Raw genomic sequence first — 24999 nt, forward strand, 5'->3', positions numbered from 1 at the left:
GGAGGGGGGGGAAGATGGATGGATGGGAATCTCAGCCAAGTGCCAAACAAAAATAATGGTGTGTTACAATGTGAATGGATATTAGAGGCGCTTCAAAAACGGGAGTAAAATGCTTCATTTGTGGATATAAATTGCTTGATTTGTTAATATAAGCAGAAGTAGGGCGATGAATTCTTGTATTTAAAAAAAGGTTTTTGGTAGCAAGCTTATGGAAAGTTCCTGGGAGGCTAAGAGAAGCAGCCTTTCTGTTTTGGTGTTCTCCTTTGGATAATCCTCATACCACTCACTCCTGCATGGCACAGACCAGCTCTGCACCAAAGCCACCATTACCCTGACCTGCTCTAAGGAGAGCAGAAAACAAACCCCCCACATGTTGAATGCCAAGGCAGCAGTCTGGGATGGTTTATATGTGTGTGCTCCCCAGTAAGCTTTTGTCTTCTTCCCTGCCACCCCAGCAAAGCCTAGATTTACTTTCAGCCTGGGGAGGCTTCCCAGGATGGGACATTAATAAAATTCCTTCTGAGACCACATACTGGCTAGCAAAGTGAAAGTGTGCCCAGCTTTCTGACTTGCAAAAGGCTTGACTTGAAAGCTTTTAGTGCAAACAGCTTTCATTTGTGCTGCTGAGTTAGCACACAAAACATGGTTCGAATTTGTCCCAACTGGCATCAAAGCATCTGAAGTGGGGAAGCCTCAAGACCTTGCAGAACAAGCTATAGATCTTCCAACTTCCAAAGATGCCATGAGGCATTTTATGTGACAGCACATCTGCTCTGTCCCTCTTTGTACGTGCTGACTCTGAGCCAAGTTCAGTTTGTTGAAGTGATGTGGATGATCAATGGTCTTGAATTTGCAGGGCATGTCTTTCCTTTACATCCCTCCACTTCTGCTTTCCATGATTCTGCTGGAGAACTGGAATCCCTCATTTGGGGAAATACTATGGCTGACTCAAGTAGTGGTAGGATTTCAGGAAGAAAACAAAATTAGGGTATCATCTGTACCTCTCTTGCCATTCAGTTGCATCCAAGTTAGAGTAGGTTGTTCCACTCCCACCTATTTGTTAGACTCTTGGACCGACAAAAAGAACTCACACTCAAAGTTCTAGCAATCCAATCAGAAGCTTACTGTCCAGGTATAACAATGCTAATGCTTCTAGTCAAATAATATGCAGTTCAGTGACATAAACTTTCCAATGCTTGCCCCTTCCAATGCCCTTTTGAGTCCTAGAGTCAATGACTGAAGTCAAAGTTGGGGAGGGCTTGCAGTGAGTTAACTGAGGGGAAGAGTGTAATATTTGTGGTTTATCCCTCAGTCTTGGGGACATCCTTAGGTAAAAAAATACACCTTGCTCTTTCCTAGTCCCTCGTTCTTCAATTATGTCCAAATGTACTGTTTATGGAGTGTTTTAAATACGTTGTTGCATCCTTGTTCTTTGTTGCTCCTAAAACTCCAGTGACTTGGCCACTGGTGAAATTGTTCATAGCCTGGGTCTGCATTATCGTCCTGTGACTGTGTCTACGCTGATGCATTTATTTATATATTTATTTTTAATTCTGTCATCATGGATACTCTGTTCTACACAGAGCCACTTGTTACAGAAGGACAGAATGGCTGAGGTGGACAGGCACCTCTAGAGATCATCTAGTCCACCTCCCTGCTCAAAGCAGGGTCACCTAAAGCAGGTTGCATGTCCAGATGAGTATCTCCAGGAGGGAGATGCCGTGGCCTCTCTGTCTTCGGACACACACCCGATAACCCCTCCCAAGGTGTCTATACACATTGGTAAGACCCCTCTGCACCTTCTCCAGACTGAACAGTCCCAGCTCTCTCAGCCTCTCCCCATCCGACAGATGCTCCAGTCCTCTCATCATCTTCCTGGACCTTTCCTGGGCTCACTTTACTGTGTACGTGTCTCTTTTGTACTTGGGAGCCCAAATGTGAATGCAGCATTTCACATCTGGCTCATGGGTGCTGAGGGGAAGGATTACCTTCCTCCACCTGCTGGCAGTACTCGTCCTAACAGCTGAGGAGGCTGTTGGCTGCCTCTGCCACAAGGGCACCTTGTTGGATACTGTTCAACTTGCCATCCAGACCCTCCAGTCCTTTTCTGCCAGACTTGTGCTGATGCATTGTTCATCCCAGGTGAAAGACTAAAAGACTACATTTCCCTTTGTTGAACTTCCTGTCAAGCCATTCTTTTAGCCTGTTGAGGCCCCTCTGGATGGCAGCACAACCCTTTGGCATATCAACCACTCCTCCCAGTTTTATACAGCTGTAAACTTCATGAGAATGTATTTGGCCCCATCATTGTGGCCACCAATGAAGATGATGTGAAAAGGGATTGTCCCCACTACCAACCCTTGGAGTACATCACTAGTGACTTGCTTCCACTGAACTTTGTGCCAGCGATCCCAATCTTTCAATCCATTTTATCCATGTTTATCTAGCCCATACTTCCTCACTTTGTGAGGCAGTAGTCAGAGATGGTGTCAAAAGCCTTAAGTAAGTTCAAGATAAAAAACCATTTGCTGCTGTCCTCTCATTCACCAAGCCATCCCATAAGGCTGTCAGGTTGCTTAAGCTTGATTTCCCCTTCATAAATCTGTGACACCTGCTGTACAACTGGTTGTTGATCTGCAGGCTGCATCTCTTCCCCCTCAGGTACTTCCCCCACGCAGCTCCCAAACTCATGGCCATTGTATCCAGAGCCATGAAGTATGCTTGGTATGCCCGGGGTCTCCCCTGACAGTATCATTGGTGCCCACATGGAAGAGCAGCAGCTGCAGAAATGAGTGTGAGGGCCGGACAACCCTTGGCAAACTCTCCATACCATCCCAGATGGGAGAACCCAGCAAGCAACACATCTGCTTTGCCAGGTTGGCAGATGGTGGCCTTCATCCCCTGCAGCAGGGAGTCTCTCACTACCAGCACCCAGCACTTCCACTGGTGCTGCTGCGTGGCTAAGGCAGGTCAGATGTTTCTCTGGAAAACTCCTTGCTGTTTGTTCAGTTTTTTCACTGGAAACTCCAAGCTCTCAGCCTCACATCTGCTCAGGGGTAGTGAAGTGATGCTGTTCTTGTCCTGTATGTGTGCAGGTGGAACAGAAAACATCCTCCTGATGCCACAAGTCACGAGCTTCCAGCCTTCATCATTGATTCCCAATCCAGTGTGCACAGACTCTGCCTTCAGTACACATGGGATATTCAGGCTCTTGAAAATGCAGGGTCTCCAAGAAGATCCTGTTCTGCCCCAGCCTTGGCCAAAGCAAGAAGCCTCCAACACTCCCTGCAGCACGAGACTTGCAAAGCCATATCCTCCCACACGAGAGCTCAGCCTGGGTAGAGGCTCTGACATTACAAGGGAAGCTGTTCTGGAGTCTGTGGGAGCCCATGCCCTGTGGCACACCACCATCCCCTGGCTCCTCTGTGCACACCCACTGTGCAACCTCCTGTGTCAGTTCCTGCTCTCCAGGAGCTGTGCTCCAGGCCCAGCAGTTACACAGGCTTCTCCCTAGTACCTGCTGTCTATCACTTACAATAACACATACACAGCAAGTGTCACTCCAGATAATTGCACAGAACCCCAGACAGTGCCGGTAACAGTCACCTGGTCATCAGACAACTGTTGTAAGAGTGAAACAATCTACAACAAAGCTCCTGGAAGGCTGAGACAAGTCCAGGCAAAGCTCATGTAATGCCGAGCTTGTGGCCTCTTACAAGCAGTGGCAGCACCACAAGGCTGAGTTACATGATGTGGCACTGACAGCCATTCCAGCTTCTGTTTCATTTTCCAGAGCCTTCTCCAATGATTGATAAGCAGTTTCTCTGCAAGAAACTCCACCTCCTGTTTCCAAGATGGTCTTTTTACACACACCGTGTCCTTGATCACGCTGCTCCCAGTTCCAGCCAAACTCAAGGACTCCAGCCCGGCCTCTCTGCAGAGTCTGGAGCAGGTCCTGTATTGAAAGACAGCAGCAGTCAGAAGAGTCTCCTCCTAATGACCAGTTCTGCCTGAGTGTGTGACGAGGCTTCCTACCCGAAAAATGAGCTTTTCTTTGAAGAGCAGCCATGGGGGGCCCTGGCTGGGGAATGTTTGGTTTTATAATGCCTTTCAGCTGCCTTCGTACACCACCACCCTGTCAGCTTGCACAAGGAGTCATTTCCTACCTTAGCTTGTCAAAGGAGATCACGTGCCATAGATCCCGGCCTGAGACAGAGCCTAGCCCAGCCCGTATAAGTGAGAGAGCACAACAGGCTCCATCCACAGGCGCTGCAGCAGCCTCTGTGCTTGCATCATGGCTGGAAAGGCGCCGAGCTGCTCCGTCAGCCTTGCAGGCGTGGTGTGTGCATTGGCATTTGCCTGCCCAACTGTGATCTGGCATTTTGTTTAGAAATGTTGTAAGGAGGTGCCTCGCTTGCATCCCGTAGAACAGGGTTGTTTACAACTCCCCAGCAGGGATCCTGCGCACTGGATGTTTGGAAGGGAAGCCTATTCTGTGACTGGTGCTGGGTGTTGTTGGGGTGTTTTATCATTTATAATGTTGTTACATGAGTTCTTGAAAAGCTGAGAGAGCTGGGGTTGATCCGCCTGGGGAAGTGAAGGCGTCAGGGAGATCTCACTTCAGCCTTCCAGTGCCTGAAAAGGGCTTATAAAAAGTGGGGAGAGGGACTTTTTATATGGAACAGGTTTAAATTGAAAGAGGGCAGGTTTAGATTAGATATCAGGAAGAAATTCTTTGCTGTGAGGTTGGTGAGGCACTGGCACAGGTTGCCCAGAGAAGCTGTGGACTCTCCAACCCTGGAAGTGCTCAAGGCGGGGCTGGAAACAGGGCTCTGAGCAACCTGATCTAGTGGAAGGTGTCCCTGCCCACAGCAGGGGGGTCGGCACTAGGTGACTTTTAAGGTCCCTTTCAACTCAAACCATGCCATGATTCTGGGGCCGAGAACACCGACCCGGACTTAGAGGAAGTGCCAGAGCCGGGGAGACAGAAGATAACACAAAAACAGCCCCACCAGCTGCTGACAGAAGGTAAATATACAAGAACAGTTGAGGACTATTTGAGGGAAAACAAGAAAGCATAGTGAGAGAGATGAATTCTTGCCAAGAATGTCAGTCAAATCATATAATAGTTAAAATTTCGTGTCAAGTGCTTAAATAAGGTCTCTGGTTTGTTTCTTAAAACAGTGAGTCCGTAGAACAATAGGGAATGGCCTATCCCTGAATTCGTGGCAACAGATCCTAATATTCCAGGTTTCCCCAAATACTGGAGATGGAGGTGGCTAAAAAGAGTAGTAGAGGAAGTGAGGACCCTTTGTTACCCAGCCGGGGGGGGGCCATGGCCGCGGGAGAGGAACTACAGCTCCCGTCGTGCCCCGCGGGCAGCGCGGCGGGAATAAGCTCTCTGGTGATTTGCTGTCCTTTCCGCGACTGCCGCCAATCAGACGCGCCGCCGGGGGGGCACCCGCTCGGCGCGCATGAGGCGGATTAACGCGTACCGGGAGCCATGGAGCGGGACCGGGGCGAGGTGAGCGGCGGGACGGGCTGGGCTGGGCTGGGCTGGGCTGGGCTGGGCTGGGCTCGGCTCGCCTCGGCTCGCCTCGGCTCGCCTCGGCCTCGGCCGGTGCTGGTGCTGGAGGCGACGGTGGGTCGGTCTAACTCCGGGGGACGGGCCCCTGCGTCCCCCTGGCCTCCCTGAGGAGGCTCCGGGTAGTGCTGCCCTTGCTTGGAAGCCCTGAGGGCTCGTAAAGTGTCCGGAAGATTCATTCCCATGTGGTGGAAGAGTAACGATACAAAGGTGCTCTCGTCCTACGAGCTGGTGGAAGGTGCACGCCCACACAGGGACCGCAAGACGATAAAAATGGAGGGTTTTGAGGAGTTCGTGCCTTTCAGATGTCAGGAATGCTATCTGAGTGCGTGGATCCTCAGGAGAGCAGTTCTGTTCATGGAACAGCCGGGGAACCTTGGATCTGTTTTGTGTGAAAGCCAGGGAGGATGTGGGGAGTCAGCAGTGAGTGAAGTCTGGTCTTCCCATCTGTGTGTCTCTAATGATAACCCGGAGCCAGGGATCAGAGAGAATTTAGCACTTGAAGGTGGTGGGCTTGCTGCTGATCTCTTCTTGTTGCTCACTTGGATGAACAATTGTATCCTGGTGCCTCATGTAGCTGTGGGAGTCTGCCTTTCTGTTCCATCACTCCCTGTGCTGGTGCTGACTTCTTGCTGTTCCCAGCTGCTTTTTTGCTTATTTGGAGCCTGGTTCCAGATTCTCCTGTTCTGAGACACAGTCACTGGTTTTCTGTGCTCTTTCTTTGGTCTCTGCCTCACAGCTCTGCTGCTGTAACAGTAAGTACGAAGAGCTAGTGAAGATATTTAGCTGTGGAAGCGTCTGGTTGTAGGCAAAAACTTACGACAGATGTTCTGCCATCCTGGTGATGCCGTTTCTGAACCAAGGCCTGCTGTGGACCGTGCAGTTTCCAAAGGACATGAACTGTCTCCAGAGCCGAGTTTACCCTGCTGACTTCCAGGCTATGCTGGTCTTGTGAGCTGTTGTGGCCAGAGCAGCTTTGTGCTCTGTTCTGGAAATCTGTAGGACTTTATTGTTGATGGCGCCTGCACTGCTGTGCTGTGCGACTGTGTTGAGAGAAACATTTTCTGGAAGGACACGGTCTGATTTGTCCTTCATCAGCATGGCAGTGTAGTTCCCTGTACTTTTTTCGTGTTCCTCAAGCTGTTTTCGATCTAGCTGCAGCTCTGTGGCACTTTCCTCTTGGCAAACAGAATGCAGCCTGTGGAATACCAGTATATGGACCTGTTTTGGGGGTAATAGCTTTCCTACTAGGGATTCAGACTCCTGCCTTTTGGGGTTGTTACATGGACTCATTGCTCTCCCTGAGGCCTCTCCCTGGTCCAGAAGGCCCCCCTCCCTCGGCAGCCAAGGCAGGTTTATTGTGCGGTGGGGTGTCCAATGTAATTTCTGACTGACTCTTTTTGCAGTTGGTGTCTGCCTTCCGCCACAAAACTTCGTCTTTGGAGCGGGTGGAGGAGGAGGGCAATGACGATGAGGAGGAGGATGAATTGGACATCTTTGGGGGTTATGACAGCCTCACGTGCTACAACAGCAGCATGGGCAGTGACAGCAGCTCCTGTCTGGAGGAGTCTAGTGATGATGAGGTGGCAGACCGGGAAGCTGGAGAGCTTTCGACCTCTCCTGTGCACCAGCCATCCACAGGCCGGCTCATGGAAGACAGCGGCTCCGAGCCAGGTACTGCTTCTTCTACCTAAAACATGTGCAGGATGGAAGGAGCAAGGACTGGGGACACTGAAGGGTGTAAGACTGCACCTTGGGGATGCTTTGGGAGCAGCTTTGGATTCAGACTGCATTTTCTGGGCTATATGGGGGAGCTGCTGTGTGTAATGAGGGTTACCCTGTCTCAGCTCTGTCCTTGTAGTGCACTGACCCTGCCAAATGCTCATGTTTTTGTACCTTCCTTCTCTCAGCTGTGTGTGAGATGTGTGGGATTGTGGGCACCAGGGAAGCTTTCTTCTCCAAAACCAAACGTTTCTGCAGCGTCTCCTGCTCCAGAAGCTACTCCTCAAATTCCAAGAAGGCCAGCATCCTGGCCAGACTGCAGGTGAGTTAAAACCCTTCCATCCTGCTCGCAGGCTCCATCTTGCTCGCAGGCTCTTGTCCTGCCGGGGGACTTCAACCAACTCAACATCTGCTGGAAAAGTAGCACAGCAAGCTGTAGGCAACCCAAGAGAGTCCTGGAATGCATGGAGGATAACTCCTTAAGCCAGGTGATAGACAGCCCTACCAGAGGGAACGCAATACTAGATTTGATGGTCATTAATGTAAGTGAGCAAATTGGGGATGTCAAGATCAGAAGCAGCCTGGATTGCAGTGATCATGCACTGGTGGAGTTTGCAGTCTTGAGGAATATAGGTCAGGTAAGGAGTAAAGTCAGGCTCCTTAACTTTAGGGAGGCAGACTTCCAGCTCTTCAGGAAGGTGGAAGTGGGATCTCCTGGGAGACTGCCCTTGGGGACAAGGAAGTGGAACAGAGTTGACAAGTCCGGAGGAGGGCCACCAAGTTGATCAGAGGGATGGAGCACCTCTCCTATGAGAAAAATTGGGAGAGAGTTGGGATTATTCAGCCTGGAAAAGAGGTGACCTAATTGCGGCCTTCCACTACCTGAAAGGAACTTAAAGGAAAGATGGGGCAAGACTGTTTACAAGAGCATGTAGTGACAGGACAAGAGGGAATGGGTTCAAATTGAAAGAGAGTAGGTTTAGATTATTACATATTAGGAAAAAAATTCTTTACCGTGAGGGTGATGAGGCACCGGAACAGGTTCCCAGGGACACTGTAGATGCCCCATCCCTGGGGGTGTTCACAGCCAGATTGGATGGGGCTCTGAGCACCCTGGTCTAGTTGAAGGTGTCCCTGCCCATGGAAAAGGGGTTGGAACTAGATGATCTTCAGGGTCCCCTTCCAGCTGGAACCATTCCATGATTGTCTGATCATTCCTGGGGATGGAACAGGATGTGCCTGTGTGCAGGGATGAGTGGTTGCTCTCTAATTAAAGATCGGACTGACATACCCTTGTTCTTCCTGCCTGAAGTCCCCAGAGAACACATGCCAGCTGAACGGTGGTGCTCCCTAAAAGCTGAGGAAGGACACATTGGTCTTTTACATGCTGTTTCTTCTTGTTCCTGTGAGCGTTAGTAAATATTGTAGTAACTTGAAAATTGGCCCAGGGAAGAGATGCACGCCCAGCTGGCCAGTTGCTTCCAAGGGATGACTTCCTCTCCTGTGTAACTAATGTTCCTAATGTTCCTTCTTTTGTAGGGGAAACCACCAACGAAGAAAGCTAAAGTTCTGCACAAGGCATCCTGGTCGGCCAAGATTGGGGCCTTCCTCCATTCGCAGGGCACGGGACAGCTGGCAGATGGGACACTGACAGGTCAGGATGGTGAGTGTAGGTGAGGTGTGAGGAGGTGCAGCTGCTGGGACCACAGAAATAGGGACAGCGTGAGGGCTGTAAGCTCTGCAGTCCTCCTCCCCTCTGGTGTGCTGCCTTGTACAGTGTGGCTTGCTCTGCCACAGGCTGCCAGGACACAGGGCATGCCTCTTTTCCTCTTCCTACCAGTGCTAATGGAGCCCTGGTGGGTTCCTGCCCATCCATTATTGTAGCCTCATCCTCACTCCTCATATGACTTGACCTGAAGTGTAAGCTCTGTAGTCCCAGTCCCATGAGGTGCTCCTGACTTCTACTGGCAAAGGTGACTTAAAGGTGTCCCGCTGCTCTCAGGCATTTGCTGCCCCACTGCTTGTGGGAGTTACATTTCCCCTGAGTCACTCACTGATCAGCTTGAGCAATAAACAGTCACTGCAGCTGAAGGAGCAGCAGGTTACTGTGTGAGGGAAAAGGTGAACCCCAGGGCATGGCAGAAGCAGGGACTGGTGGAGCAGAGCTGTAGCCTTGGATCAGGAGTGACTGTAGGATTAATATCTCAGTGCTTTACTCTGATTTTCCCAGCACCCTCCGGGGAAGCAAGTGCTGCTGATATGACCCTGCAGTGTTGCTGCTGAGAGGCAAAGCTGCAAAGTGGTTTAGCACTGAAAGGATGCACTGTCCCTGGAGTGCTTGAGCCCTGGGCTGGACTTGGACTCTTTTATTGCCCCTCCTGCTCCCCTTTACCCAAAAGCAAGTGACAGTAAAGATTGATTAATAATATATTTTACCTCTTTCAGGGGCTGGTCACCTTGCAGTCATAGGATCTAGTTTCCCACCAGGGAAAATGCACTGGAATGCAGAGTGCTGGGGCAGAGTGTCCTACTGCCTGGAGGCTGCAAGCTGTATTCCAGAAGTAACTGAGCACTCTGTGCCTTTTCTGTGATCTCTTCTGATTTTCTGCTCTCATGTCTGCTTGTAGCACTCGTCCTGGGCTTTGACTGGGGAAAGTACCTTCAGGAGCACGGCTACAAGGCAGCTCCTGTCAGTTGCTTCAAACATGTGAGTTCTACTTTGCTGTGCATCACAGTGCATGTGGGGCATGTCGTGTGCATGGACCTCCCCTGTGTTCCTGGGACAGGTGGTGAGGAGAGGTCCAGTGGGTGGTTATTGAGCCCCAGGTGATGCAAGGAAAGAAGCTTAGGCTTCTCACAGCTAAGAATGAGAGTCTCACAAAGGGACCAGGAGTTTTGGGGGAGGAAACAGGAAACTGATAGAAACAGTGCCGGTAGCGATGGCCCAGTGCTGACTGGGGATAGAATTAATTTTGACTGGGGGCGATAGTGGGAAGCTCCCAGTTATCTTTCCAGTCTGTATGGGTCAGCAGAGCCCATGGTGATGTGCAGGCAGGAATACAGCTTATGTGAGCCTGGTCGTAGCTGCCCCTCCAGCACGTCTGATTCTAGTAACACTCACTTGTTATGTTCCTTTTGAGTTGTGATCTGTGATAATACTGACGTTTTCTTTTTTTTCGAGGATAGGTCAGGCAGGTACAGCAGTTTTATTGATTGTTAGGTACTTATGTCACAGAATCAACCAGGTTGGAAAAGACCTCTGAGATCATCGAGTCCAGTGACTTTGGAGACATGAGTACTTTGACCCAACAGCACCTTGTCTACTAGACCATGGCACTCAGTGCCACATTCAGTCTTTTCTTAAACACCTCTGGGAGTGGTGACTCCACCACCTCCCTGGGCAGCCCATTCTAATATCCAATCACTCTCTGTAAAGAACTTCTTTCTAATGTCTAACCTAAACCTTCCCTGGTGCAGCTTAAGGCTGTGCCCTCTTGTCCTACTGCTAGTCACCTCGGAGAAGAGACTGGTACCCACCCACCTGGCTACAAACTCCAATATGTATGTGCCATATGTATATATATGTTGCTGTGGGAGTATATATATATATGTATATATATGTTGCTGTGGGAGTATATATATATATATATATGTATATATATGTTGCTGAAAAAAATCTCTAGAGCAGTTAATTAGGGGTGAGATAAGAAAGGGTTTATTGTGCCAAAGCAAAGATGTTACAAGACACGTGCGCCGGCCCTGCCTGAGATGTTACATTTTATAATACCATCCATCCAATCCCAGATGTGTCCACCCTGTGGCCTTTACTCTGGACCGCCCTGGGTCCACCCCCTGAGAAATGGGTCTGGGGGCTTTTACTTCATCATCTTCACCATCTTCAGAGCACAAAGGGTACATAGTTACCTAATTCTTGACCGTATTCTGTGGTTTAGGCCCTGATATGCTGTTCTGCCAAATAATCTGGGCCTTGCCTTGACAAAAGACTAAACATTTCTGCTGTATTCGGGGGTAGGAGTGATATAGGGAGCATAGAATGGGGTAAGAGGGTTAAGGAATGTGTAAACAAGGGTGCTACAGGGAAAGGGACAAGGGAGGGAGTGATGGATGCTGCTTTTAGAGTCTACTTCCAATACTTATAAAACTTACAAGTATTAGAAAAGTAAAAACCATTAGGGGCTTAAGGCATCAATATATATATGTGCCAATATATATATGCCATAGAGAAATGGCAGCAGCTTCTTTGGGATAATAGGACAGCTGGCAGTGAAATAGTTAAACATTGCTAGATGATGTTCTGCCTTTTGGGATCCTCAGTGAACATCCCTGTGAGATGTTTGGGACAATTCAATTGCATTTCAAGGTGTTGGTAGATGTAAGCCTGTACCTAGGGTGAAAGTGTAGCTGCCTAAGACATGTCTCTGAAAGCTAGAAGGATGGCCTGAGCCCTGTTCTCATTGTCCACATCTCTCCCAATGTGGTTGCCTCAATCTTTCAGGTGCCGCTCTTCGATCAGTGGGATGATGTGGTGAAAGGTATGAAAGTGGAAGTGCTGAACAGTGATGCCGTGCTCCCCAGCCGTGTGTACTGGATTGCATCTGTCATCCAGATCGTAGGTAGGTCTCTGATGTAATTCCTGACAGCTGGGGATGGCTAACCTCTTAGGGGAGCTTTAGAGAGCTGAGTGTAGCTGGTCAAGCAAAACAGCGCCTCTTTGGAGATACGCAACTGCTGAGAGATTTTGGGACAGGAAATACCAGGGTGCAGGAGTGAGAGGAAACCAGCATGTGGTTCCTCTTCTGGTTGCTGGGCAATTTGCAGGAATAGTTCTGCCTCCAGAATGTCTGGAGAAGCTCTGATAATCTATGCAGAGCTCTGAAGGCCATACTGTAGGTACTAAGCCTGCGGTGCCAAATTCTTGACCTCTAATGCCTTTGTCTGGTTGTCTGCTCTGTCCTGGCAGGATACCGGGCCCTTCTGCGATATGAGGGCTTTGAAAATGATGCTGGCCATGACTTCTGGTGCAATTTGGGCACAGTGGATATTCACCCTATTGGCTGGTGTGCCATCAACAGCAAAATCCTGGTACCACCACAAAGTGAGTGTGGGGCAAGAGGGATCAGGATGTTCCTGGGCATGGAGGAGCCTTGGTGTACGCCTAGCACAGGAGGACAGGTGCTCCCACTGTATCTAGGACCACAGCTGCATTTGTGCTTTACAAGCAACAATGTGTTCTTTGGGAAGCTGGAGATTGCTTGGACTGCTCCCTCTGCACCTCCCTGTGGTTGACCCTGGGGATGCTGGATGCAGAGCTGATGTCAGACTGTGGAGACTAATGCAGGTGGCTGTTCCTCCTTCTACTCCACATGGTGGCTGGACTTAACCTTGGGGGAACATTTTGGTCTTACATCCTGGACAGTGTCTCTGAGAAGCGCAGTGGCTCCAGTCCTTGCTCAGCTAGCAGTTTAGAGAGGGGTGCCAGTTTAGCAGAATTCGGGCAAGCTGAATTTGCTTTGTATGGCTCACGTGTTTTTGTTCTTGTACCACTTCCTCATCTGGATCAGTGGTGTTGAGCGTCTGGCCCAGTCCATTCTGTAACAGTGATCCCTTGCAGCCTGTTGTGGGGGCAAGCTGGCAGAATGAGAGTGCAGAATCTGAATGTGAATAAGGCCTTTTAATGCAAATAGGTTCTTGGAGAGATGGAAAAGTGTAGGGTGGTGCTGTAATTATTTCAGTCATAAAAATGTGCTTTTTCCCTGTGTGTATGTAGCTATCCATGCCAAGTACACTGACTGGAGAAGTTACCTCATGAAAAAACTGGTGGGAGCTAGGACCATCCCAGTGGATTTTCACATGAAGGTAAACATGGGAGACTGTTATTTTGCATGGGGAAATGAAGCTGAAGCCAAGAAATGTGTGCTCAACACGTCTCTTCTGTTCTGATCTGTGCATCTTCTGTGTGCCTTGGCACTTGGGCAGGGCAGGGGCAGTGAGTGGTTCCCCATGCTCCTAAGGTATCTGTCGTGATGCTGTGGGTAATGGCACAGCCTTCATGCCCTGTCAACACAACAGTTTTTCCTTTGGGTCATAGGTGGGCTTTAAAAGCTGTTGTCACATAGTCTGCTGGGAAATACTGGGGGTGAGGTTTGGCATTTTGCTGAAAGGAGAGGCTGGTGCAGATGCAACCTGGCCTTTCCCCACCCTGTTCCAGTGCCAGAGAATAGCTCTGAGAGTCAAAAACCTTTGCCTTCAGTGTTGGTAAACACAGAAGCCTGGAGGGAGTGAGAGAGGCACAGACTCCTTCGAGGTGTTGTAGCCTTAACAGCTTTTTTAGCTCTTATGGTTGTTTTCATGTAGCCTGCACTGAGATTAGACCCTGTCAGAGAGAAGAGGCTCTTTTGTGGCTGACAGCTTTGGAAATGACAGATAAGGAAGATGGTCCCAGAGACAGCAGGCAGGAAGGCAGGTGATGGGTTTTTCTGTGTGCAGGGTAAGTGATGACACTGAGTTGGAGACCTTGATGTAGTTGGTGTTTCCCATGCAAGTTAAGAGGGTGTTTGTAGCTGCTTGTTCCTGGGCCACAGCTTGTAGCTGGAGTGGAAGTGGTAGAGGGAAACAAACATGGGCAGTATCTTTCTCCCCTCGACATCTCCACTCCCACTTAATGAACAGGAGGTGGAAGGGGAAGTCCTTAGCTTAAAAGTTCTGGATTCGGGTGTAGGCTGGTTTGGGTGTTTGAGTCTGTTTTGTGGTTCCTAGTTGCTGCACAGCATTCGGGATCACAGTTCCAAAATGTCAGATGTTCTCTAAACACCTTTGGGCGTTGGAGGATGAGTAGGACTAGGCTGTATCAGCAAACTGAAGGTCTCAAAAAAATCAGTTAGAAGGCAGCCAGTGACTCTTTCCCTATGCCTGTGCCTTTGGGTCAGTCTGCAGAGTAACTCTAGCTTTGAATGTGGAGTTGGCAAGTAGATCATCATATAGCTCAACCTCTGATCAGAGTAAAAAGGGAAAAATAAGAACCTGACTTCTCTTAAAGTGAACTGAAAATTCTGTTGTCCTTTGGGAAGCTACACCTCTAGCTGCTTCCAGCTCTGAAAGCCTTGTGGTCTCTTTCATGACTGAAAAAGGCACACAATTCCTCACGCAGTTCCTGTTGAACAGCAGTTCACACTAGGAACGTTCACACAAGGTGCTGGCTGGGCGTAGCTGCTGGGCTGGGGCAGGGGTAGCTCTTATGAGGCCACATGACAAGGGAGACTTAGGGAATATGTATCCAGCCATGCTGTCAGGTCTGGGGCTGGCAGCTCCCTGCCCCCCTAATCAACCCTCTCCCATGCATCCCTTCCCAGTCAGCTTTGGGCAGTGCTGGGGTTTGGCCAGCGTGTCTGTGGGGAAAGCTGTTCTCTGAAGTGTTTGGAGAAGGAAGACACCAAGTGTGATTGACCTCACCTCCTCTGTCGGTTGTTGCCAGATGGCAGAGAGCATGAAGTACCCGTTCCGGCAGGGCATGCGAGTCGAGGTGGTGGATAAGAACCATGTGTCCCAGACACGCATGGCAGTGGTGGACACAGTGATTGGGGGCAGACTGAGACTCCTCTATGAGGACGGTGACAGCGACGATGACTTCTGGTGCCACATGTGGAGTCCCCTCATCCATCCCGTGGGCTGGTCACGGAGAGTGGGCCATGACATAAAGAAGACAGGTAAAGATTGGGCCACTGCAAAGCATCTTCTGATCTACTGTGAACTGTCCAGACCCTGCTGTTGACACCAGGCTGGGCATTCTGGGAGTCAGACAGTTGCCTCAGGACCTGACAGATAAAGTCTGCTTAGTTTTGGGTCTGCTGCTTTTCCCCTGGATAGATAAAAGCCCTGTGATCTGCTACCACAGGTCAAGACAGGGGATTGTAGGGTTTCTCACCTGAAGCAGGTAGTCTATCCCCTCAGTATGAGAATGCAGACTTTGCAACATCACAGATGTTTATAGTCTTTTTGAGGAAATTCATGATGGCTTCTGTAGCACTGGATGCCATCAGGTTGTGTTTTTCTGGACTTTGCCAAGAGGAATTGTTGATCAGCTTAGACTGGCAGAAAAAAGTAAGACTTGGGCTCTGCTGATCCTTTTTGGTTGTGTCTCTTCCTTGCTACCTCTCCCTGGTGATTACAGCTGCATATGTTATCAGTAGTGCTCAGGAAGCTGAGCCATCTGCTTTTGAGCAAGTCCTACATCACAGCCTGTTTTATGAGAAGGTGTAGAGGAACTGAATTGTTCTTTCTATTATATGGTCTCCTGTCGAGGGTGTTAATAGCAACTAAGCTCTCTCCAGGAAATTAAGAACCAGTAGGTTTTCTTCCTGCAGTTGCTGCAGGTTTTTTACCTTCGTTTCTTCCATTCTTCACAGAAGAAAAGCGCAATGATATGGCAAACCATCCTACCTTCCGGAAGATTTACTGTGATGCCGTCCCCTATCTGTTTAAGAAGGTAGGACAAGTCTGCCTTTCCCTGTGGGTTTACAGCACTTCCTTCCTTCGGTGTACATGCTGCCGCGTGGGTTGTTGAGGGTGGTTCATTTGTCACTTACAGCTAAGGGCAGTAAGGTGTTTGGGGTATCAAGGCTGTGGTTGGGCAGGGGCAGGCCAAAATAGAAAGTTGGAAGAACTAAAAGACAACAACAGATTGAGGGACTCGATTGAAGGGCAAGTAGTTGCTTGAAGTTTTGAGTTGGAGAGGGAAGATGAATGCATGAGAGAGACCAGTTTCGACAAAGAGCTGGATCATGCTGGTAGGGCCTGAGATAAGGAGAGTGCTTGCTTTGCTGTGGAGCAGCAGCTGAGTGCTGGGCCTGGCTCTCTGACTGACCAGAGCCTTGGCAGAGGTTGCTGACACAAACACAATGTTGGTTTGTGTTGCTTTGTATTTCTTGTAATATTTCTTCTTTCCCTTCCTAACCTGAGTTGAGCCAAGTGAAGAGGTTCTAATTCTATTTGCACTTGCTGCACTTGGTGTCAGGATGGGACTGTCCCATGCCTGACAGCACATGGTACACCAGAGTCTTCCTTAGGTACGAGCTGTCTATTCTGAAGGTGGATGGTTTGAGGAAGGCATGAAACTGGAAGCTATTGACCCCCTGAATCTGGGCAACATTTGTGTGGCCACTGTTTGCAAGGTAAGTTCAGTGCGTGTTAAGCAGGGGGTCTGCTATGTTTACCTGAGGTGGTCGAGCTTCTCAGGTCTTTTCAAAGGAATAAAACTGGACAGGATTTTGCATGAGGGAGAGGAGAGAGCTGTTGAGAGAGGTAGACAGCTGGTGTGTGGAGGGAACTGGGGTGTTACCTCAGAGGTCTGAGAAGCTGATTAAGACCAGCAGTTGTCCACACGTGCCTTAGTGGACAGTATGAAGATGATCGTGCTTTGTCTGCAAGCCAGGTGTCCAATGTGTGTGACTGGCAGCCACCTGTTTTCCACCACTGGGCATACAGTAAGGAAGATTTGTTCTCTGATTCTGAGAGTGCGTAACGAGAGGCCTCTGTGGAAAGGAGAAGGCAAGAGTTGTGAGGTGACCTCTGTGTGAGGAATGATGAGTTTCTGTATGGGCAGCATTCACTGGTGTAGGAAGCTGAGGATGGATGGACATGTTTCCTTCAGTCTCTCTTGATGAAGTGGTAGTAAGCTCTACTGTTGTGCTAGTGTGGGGGAAGTAAATTGCTTGCCCAGGTTTCCTCAGTGAGGTGCGTTGTATGTCCTAAGATGTAGCATCAACTTGGGCTTTTCCTGCTTTCTAAAGCTGTTTGCCCTCATAGAGTCCAAGCAGAGGACTTTGAGACTTGGAGTTTGGCTGGAGGACGGTAGAAGAGTTCTTTGTCTGTAAAATGTTCCCTTCAGCCATTGCTTGGAAATGGAAGAGGATGGGGCAGGCATGCCTGTTACATTTGGTAGGCACCAATTACCAGTGATTTACAGGGTGGGACAAGTCTTGTTGCTGTAGGAAGTGGCAAATCCAAGGGTGGTGCCCTTCCCTTCTGCCCAGTAACAAATTCATGATCTGGCTGATATAGAGGGTTTCTGGGCTGCCAGTGAAGTGTTTCTGAGGGAGAACAGAGCTCCTGACCATTTATGGCTTTTCATATAGTTCTTTCACTATACTGTTGCTATTACTGTTGGTCCCAGTCCTGCAGAAATTGCTGCTTTGGGGATTAGCTTGTGTTGACTAACCTATCAGGAGAGGCTACTGCATGCCCTGGAGCATATAATATTGCATTTTACTGTCTGGTGACAATTGTGATTGATCTGTGGGGATTCTTGGGGGAATCCTTTGAGAGGAGAGGCTTTAGAGCAAGCAAAGCTCTATACTCGTGCCCTTCCCTCCCATCTCAGGTCCTCCTGGATGGGTACCTCATGATCGGCATTGATGGAGCCACGTCTGCTGATGGCTCCGACTGGTTCTGCTATCACGCCTCCTCACACGCCATCTTCCCTGTCAACTTCTGCAAGAGGAACAACATCGACCTGACCCCTCCAAAAGGTGAGATTTGGACTCTGCCCTGTGGTACAAGTCTGCATGCAGAACCTGCTGGGCAGTGCTTTTCTGAGAGAGTCAGGTTCAGATGAATCAAAACCACAAGGTCCCAATCTGCTGCTTTTTCAGAGAGATAAGGCTAGGTCAGAGAGCCAGGCCACTTGAGCTCTGCCCATATGCCAAGTCTTGGTTAGCTTCTGGCCATTCAGTAGGAGAGGTGTACAATCCCCAAACTGAACAGAATGGAAGGTATAAAGTACAAGGGGGATGGGAGGGGATAAGTAGAGCCATTGCTGCATGAGTCAGTCCTTCAGTGTCAGGAGTCATCTCTATTCTTTCTATGAATAAATCTGAGACCAGTGCTTCTGCAAACTCATAAGAGGCAGTCACCCTAGGAATGGTTTTGCTGCCTCACCTAGCCATACACAAAAAGGCCTGCTCTGAATTTCTGTATTGCAGCACTTCTGTGCAGTGTTGTTCTGTCTTCCTGTGTTCCTGCTGGTGGGAGAAAGATTGGTCTTAGTATTGTGTTTTGAACGTATTTCTTCCTACCTGCTGCTGCTCCTCAGCTTTCTCTGTGGTCTGGATCTATGGCTGACAGATGTTCAGAGCTGCAGCTTGCACTTTTCTGTATTTGCCCATGGGGGAGGGGTGCTGGACTCCATGGAATCTGTGCTCTAGGTTTATGTCCAAGATCAGGCTGTACATGCTGGTTCATGAAACTGCTTTGCAAAAACAGGTGCTGAGCTTCCTTCCTGCCTATTCTGCCTTTTCCCCCAACTGGTCGACCCAGTGACTGCCTTTTTACCTCTTAGCATTTCTTCCTGCTGCAGGGCAAGATGCAAAGACCTTCAACTGGGAAATTTACCTGGAAGAGACTAAATCAAGACCTGCTCCATCACGGCTCTTCAACACAGTGAGTGCTGCCAAGAAAAAGAGATGTGTAGGGATGCTTGGATTCAGCAAGGAGGAGCACAAGAGCTCCAGCTGTCACAGAATCACTTAGGTGGAAGGTTCTTGTTGTCCAACACCCCTGCTATAGCAGAGTTACGTGTAGTAGGTTGGCCGGGACCATGTCTAGATGACTTTTGAATATCTCCATGGATGGAGACTCCACAACCTCTCTGCCGGTGCTCAGCTGCCCTCATAGTAAAAGATGTCTCCTGATGTTCAGAGGGAACCTGGTGTTTCAGTTTGTGCCCATTGACTCTAGTCCTGGCACTGGGCACCACTGAGAGGAGTCTGGTTCCATCTTTGCACCCTCACTTCAGGCATTTATACACATTAATAAGATCCCCCTGAGCCTTCTCTTCGCCAGGCTGAATACTCACAACTCTCAGCTTTTCCTCATACAAAAAGTGTTCCAGTTCCCTCATCATCTTCCTGGCCCTTTGCTGGACTCCAGTATGTCCATGTCTCTCTTGTTCTGGGGAACCCAGAGCTAGAGCCAGCATTCCAGGTGTGGCCTTGTCAGTGCTGAGCAGAGGGGAAGGATCACCTCCACTGCTCTGCTGGGAACATTCCTTGTAATACAGCCCAGGTTACCATTAGCCTTCTTTGTCCCAAAGACACATTGCTGGCTCATATTAAATTTGGTGTCCACTGGGTTTCCCAGGCCCTTTTCTGCTGAACTGCTCTCCAGTCAGTCTGCCCTGAGTATGTGCTGGTGCCTAGGCTTCTTTCTCCACAAGTGCAGGACTTCACCATTTCTCCAGCTGTCAAGGTGCCTCTGGATGGCAGCACAACTCTCTAGTATATTTGGTCTCCCAGTTTTCTATCAAAAGTAAGCTTGCTTACTAGATGACTGTCATGTCATCTAGATAATTAATGAAGACATTGAATAGGATTGGATCCAGTATTGATGCCTGGGGTACACTGCTAATTACTGGCCTCCAAGTAGACTTTGTGCTGCTAATAACCATCCTGTGGGCCCAGCCACTCAGCCAGTTTTCAATCTATCTTTCAATCTATCTGTCTCCTCACCCAGCCTGTATACTTCAATCATGTTGTGTATGAGGATCATATGCAGACAGTGTCAAAAGCCATCCTGAAGTCAGGATAGACAATACCCAATGTCTCTACTGGGCTGCAATTTGCTGCCAGTCAGCACTTCTAAGGAGAGCTCAAGGCCTGGGAGTATGTGCACTCCAAGTAAAGGCCTTGTTTTGCTGCCTGGGACATCAGTGTCCTGCCTCTGTGGGTGGAATGATATCTTGGTCCCTCTGAGTGTGACTTGTGATTTTCTAGTGTTTCTGTGAGCTCCAGGCTCTTGGTGGGCTCTGCACGGCTTATTGCCTGTGGATGTGTGGCTGGCACATCGGGTGGAGGATGGGGGCTGCTTTACACCAGCAAAACTGCTGGAGCACCTGGGCCTGTGCTGGTCTCTCTGATTTCCCAAGGGTATGTCAGGTAATGGGTTTGATCATAAGGTGTCCTTTAACTGCTGCCTGCTGCTCCCTCCAGGTCAGGATCTTGCTTCTAAAGGCTACACTGAGATCGACTAAGGACATAGCTGGCCTTGGATCTGGTTTTGGATCTGTGGGCTTGTTCTCTGTCTGCTTGCTTTAGGCTGGAGGCTAGCCTTTTCTATGGTGTTGGTGGACAGATACAGGTTTGAACTGGGTAAAATGGCCTTGGGTTTTCTTTTTTCACTTTTTATGCACCCAGGACTGTCCAAACCATGGCTTCAAGGCAGGCATGAAGGTAGAGGCAGTGGACCTGATGGAGCCCCGGCTCATCTGCGTGGCCACAGTGAAGCGTGTGGTCCAGCGTCTCCTTAGCATCCATTTCGATGGCTGGGACAATGAGTATGACCAGTGGGTGGACTGCGAGTCTCCAGACATTTATCCTGTGGGGTGGTGTGAGCTGACAGGCTACCAGCTTCAACCACCTGTTGTTCCAGGTGAGTGAAGATTTTACTGTGGTTTTCAACGCTAGAGACAAAGGTTTACTTCCTCATGTTCTGTGAGTGGCTCTTTTGTTTTTTGAGCCTAGTAGGGAGGAGCATACGGCCTCCTTGATCTGCACTGGCTACCATAAATCTTCCTCTGCTGCCACATTCTAGCTGCTGGCAGAGGGAGGAGTCTGGTGGGGAGAAAACAGCCTGAGATTTGAGGTTGGCTCTGTTTTCCCTCTGTTCCCCCACCTGCACACCAACAGAGAATTAATTGCTCCTGATGAAGTTGGATAGAGTTCCAGGTGGTCCTATCCCTGCACAGCTCCCTTTTACTAAGTGTATCTATATGAACCCTTAGCCAGGTAGTGGGGGGAGCTTGGCCCATGCTCCCTTTTCTCATCAACTCTCTGACTCTGTCTGTAAAAGGTAAGAGCATCATCTCGAGAGTTTATTCCTTCCCTTGTCACAGGGAGGCCACTGCCTCACCTTTGCAGATGTTTTCCTTCTTGTCCCAAACTACAAATCTTGTTTCTTTACTGCCCCTACCAAGTCTGTACTGGGCCTCTCTCCCCTGTGCTGCCCCAGCCTGCTGCCCTGGGCCCTTGCCTGGAAGCACAGACAGCACCTGTGCTAGAGCCTTGCTTTCTCCTCAGCTGGTTGTCTTGGGAAGAGGGCTTTGGCTTGGGGGGACGGGTATATCTTGTTTCTCGCTTTTGTCACTTCATCCCAGTTACCTACTGGTTATGGGACTTGGCTTTCGTTTCCCTCTCGTCTCCATGACAGAGCCCACAACTCCAGTGAAGGCCAAGGAGGTGCCCAAGAAGAAGAAGAAACCCTATGGAAAGAAGAGTGAGTGATGTTTGATTAGTGCCCTCCCGCTCGCTCGCAGGCTGGGCCCAGTTAGAGGAACCCTGTCCATGTCCCATCAGAGCAGGAGAGAGAGGCCTTGTCTTGCTGTGGATGCCCTCAGTCAGCTGTGGGTTTGCCAGCACAGCTTCATCCTTCTTACCTGCCCTGTTACCTAAAGAGCAGAGAGCTGTGTGTGGGAAGGATCTGTTTTGCAGTCTGTTTTCTGTTGACTGGCACTTGCTTCCAGGTGTGAGGTTGTGCTGCTTTCCCTACTGTGTCCATGGTTGGAGGGAGATGTTTGCTGCAGCTGCAGGGTAGCTGAAGAGCAACCCTGCCTGCTTTGTGCTGAGGGAAAGAAGGCCTTAAGATGGCTGAAGAGGCCAGTAATGGGGCTGAACCATTTTATTGTTTCATCTTGTCGTTGTTGTTGTCATTGTTGCAGTAGGTGTGGCAAATCATGTAGACAGACAAGAAATTCCTTCCGGGGGGGTGGAGAGGAAAGGAAGTCTAAAGAATATAAAGACATGCAACCTAAATGAAAAGGTCAGCTAAAAATGAGAACATGACGGTTACAGTGTCCGTGCCTTGCAGCCAACAAGCTCATTGCCTAGGACTAGAGCCAGACAGGTAAGCAAAGCTGACTCCACACTGATTCCAACAAGACTTGCTCCTTGGAATTTAAGCACACGCTGAAGTGCCTTGCCTTTAATGAAGGAGAACACGAAGGAGCATATTTTGAGATGATGACGATAGAATTTTTCTCCAGTAGGCTATTTCTGTCGCGTAACCAGTTGGCAGCTAATGACCGTGTAGCTTTCTGTTCAGTTGTGCTGGTCCCTGGCCTGTGGTTTCTCAGTGGAGCAGGGTTGCTGATTTTACAGGGGAAAGGAAACACACTTTTCCCCATACTCTGTTATCTCTTTATTAAGGAAAAAAGTTGGCTGCCAAAGCCCGCAGTGTCAAGCAGACTGTCAAGAAGCCTTCCACCTCGAATACAAAACGAGAAGCAAAAGCTGCCAGCCAGGCTTTGCCAGAGCCAGCACCTGATGAGAGTAAGGGAGTGAGTGACTTTACCCAGCAGCCACATCCAGTTCTCCTATGTACACCCTGCATGCCACCAACCCTCCTGAGGCCTGTGCCACCTCTTGGCCGTTAAGTCATGGGTGCCCCCAGGCAGGGAAAGCCAGCAGTGTGTGAAATGTCCTTCCTTACTCCTCCAGAGACAGAGAGAGTGGAAGGAAGGGTTTGCTGGCTTTCCCTGGGAAAAGAAAAACTTCTTGCTTCCAGAGAAGGTTTGGTGGCACCAGTACAGCTCGATATCCTGATACTGCTGATGCCTGCTGAGGGCCTGGGTGCCTTACCAAGCAGTCTGGTTGTGTGAGGTCAGTTAGGGAGGAGAGACAAGGTGAATATGGCAGAGCTGACTGTCATATCCCAGTCCCCCTGAGGGCTGTTGCAGCATGTGAACACAGCCCATTGTGCTGTGGTGACCAGAAGAGTGGATGGGTCACCTGCCAACCCTAGTGGGGAGGAGGGTGGGTGAGGTGCCTTGTGCACATGGGAATGGAACCTCGTGAAGGTCCCTCTGGTTCACTGAAGTTAAATTTCCCCTGGGTGAACCCAGGCGGGTAGAGAATGGACCACACCAGCTTTTTGTCCCTTAGGAAAAGATGTTCTTGGGAGCCAGCAGCTGAATGCTGCCAGGGTTTAATCCCATCCTGGTTGGTGCTGTGACCATGGATCAATTTTCACTGGCATGACAGGGCTGCCTGTGGTGAGGGACCCTCAAGAAGTGAGCTGGAAATCTGGGGTATGAATAGAGCTGGTTTGGAGGTTGATTTTATTTACTTATTTTTGCCTCTCTCTTTCTGTCTCTTGCTAGTCATTGCCGTGCAGGTGAAAGAAGAAACCATCGACCCCTCAGATGCAGAGTTTGGAGACATAGGACTTCCTGTTCCCATCAGCAGCATAAAGCAGGAGGACGCAGACTGATCCTGGAGTATCCCCCAGCTGCCCACAGCAGTTTCACCTTGTGGTCCTCTGGGGAAGGTCCTGCCAGAGGGAAGCAGAAGACTAAAAGGGCCTTCCCTTTTTAAAGCAGACCACCCTGCAGCATCACAACTCTGCTTTCCTGGTGTGCAAGAAAATTTCCCCCAGAATTGTAATACTAAACCCTGGGAAACAGCAGAAAGGCCACAGGCACACTGAGGAGAATGACCAGGGTGGCTGCTGGGGCTGCGTGTGCCTGACTTTGAAGGCACATTTTGAAGCGGGAGCTCACAACGGGCAAAGAAGCTGCCAGAACACAAAGGGGCAGTTTGAGTTCTTGGCTGTGGCTGGAGGTGACAAGCTGTAGACTGAGGTGATGTGTGCAGGCCCCATGTGTCAGGAAAGGGGCTGTCCTCGTAGGATGTTGGTGCTGTGTTCCCTGGTCTAGGCTCTGCAAGCCCTGGAGAAAGTCAGGACAGGAAGGGGGGAAAAGAGATGAAAAAAAAAAAAGAGATTATGATGCCTCTTGAAAGAGCAAGGGACCTTTTTTCATAGAATCATAGAATGGTTTTGGTTGGAAGGGGACCCTGAAGATCACCTGGTTCCACACCCTGTGCTGTGGGCAGGGACACCTCCCACTAGAGCAGGTTGCTCAAAGCCCCATCCAACCTGGCTTTGAACACCTCCAGGGATGGGGCATCCACAATGTCCCTGGGCAACCTGTACCAGTGCCTCACCACCCTCACAGTAAAGAATTTTTTCCTAATATGTAATCTAAACCTACTCTCTTTCAATTTAAACCTGTTCCCTCTTGTCCTGTCACTACGTGCTCTTGTAAATAGTCTTGCCCCATCTGTCCTTTCAGGTACTGGAAGGCCACAGCTAGGTCACCCAGAAGCCTTCTTGTTTCCAGGCTGAACAATCCCAGCTCTCCCAGTTTTCCTCATAGGAAAGGTGTGCCATCCCTCTGATCAACTTGGTGACCCTCCTCTGGACTTGCTCCAACAGGTTCACGTGCTTCCTGTGCTGGGACCCCAGAGCTGGATGCAGCACTGCAGGTGGGATCTCACCAGAGCAGAGTAGAGAGGCAGAACCCCCTCGCCTGACCTGCTGCCCAGGCTGCTTCTGGTGCAGCCCAGGATACACTTGGCTTTCTGGGCTGTGAGCTCACATTGCTGGGTCATGTCCAGCCTCTCATCCACCAGCACCCCCAAGTGCTTGGGCTGCTCTCGATCTGTTCTTCCCAGAGTCTTCAATAGTGGGGTTTCCCCCACCCAGGTGGGCCCACTTTCTGAGCTTGCCCAGATCCTTCTGGATGGCATCCCATCCTTCAGGTGTGTCACTGCACCACTCAGCTTGGTGTCATCTGCAAACTTGCTGAGGGTGCACTCGATCCCTCTGTCACTAATGAAGATGTTAAA

The 24999-nt window shown here is 49.7% G+C and overlaps 1 protein-coding gene across 5 annotated transcripts; it reads left to right on the forward strand.

Moving 5' to 3' along the window:
- The first annotated feature begins 5431 nt into the window (after positions 1–5431).
- Positions 5432–24357, forward strand: L3MBTL2 (L3MBTL histone methyl-lysine binding protein 2). 5 transcript variants are annotated; one of them, XM_064655190.1, is made up of 17 exons: positions 5432–5524; positions 6991–7258; positions 7495–7628; positions 8846–8969; positions 9934–10013; positions 11823–11940; positions 12288–12422; positions 13095–13183; positions 14799–15030; positions 15730–15809; positions 16390–16494; positions 17703–17850; positions 18678–18760; positions 20512–20746; positions 21524–21589; positions 22519–22641; positions 23472–24357. In XM_064655190.1, the coding sequence occupies exons 1-17, from the start codon at positions 5504–5506 to the stop codon at positions 23579–23581; spliced, it is 2151 nt and encodes a 716-aa protein (XP_064511260.1). In that variant the 5' UTR covers positions 5432–5503; the 3' UTR covers positions 23582–24357. The 5 variants fall into 5 exon arrangements, with proteins under 5 accessions (XP_064511260.1, XP_064511261.1, XP_064511263.1 ...); XM_064655191.1 differs by having other exon boundaries at positions 8846–8960; positions 23472–23780; XM_064655193.1 differs by having other exon boundaries at positions 22519–22649; positions 23472–23710.
- The last annotated feature ends 642 nt before the right edge of the window (positions 24358–24999 follow it).

Source organism: Pseudopipra pipra, chromosome 5, assembly GCF_036250125.1.
Source record: "Pseudopipra pipra isolate bDixPip1 chromosome 5, bDixPip1.hap1, whole genome shotgun sequence".
NCBI classification, from domain to species: domain Eukaryota; kingdom Metazoa; phylum Chordata; class Aves; order Passeriformes; family Pipridae; genus Pseudopipra; species Pseudopipra pipra.

What these genes read in the sequence shown, in the direction of transcription:
- L3MBTL2 (XM_064655190.1), top strand. Translation starts at nt 5,504, where the DNA reads ATGGAGCGGGACCGGGGCGAG. An exon ending in GACACTGACAGGTCAGGATG is followed by an intron (nt 8,970 to 9,933) that starts GTGAGTGTAGGT and finishes GTCTGCTTGTAG; the next exon opens with CACTCGTCCTGGGCTTTGAC. An exon ending in AGAGCCAGCACCTGATGAGA is followed by an intron (nt 22,642 to 23,471) that starts GTAAGGGAGTGA and finishes GTCTCTTGCTAG; the next exon opens with TCATTGCCGTGCAGGTGAAA.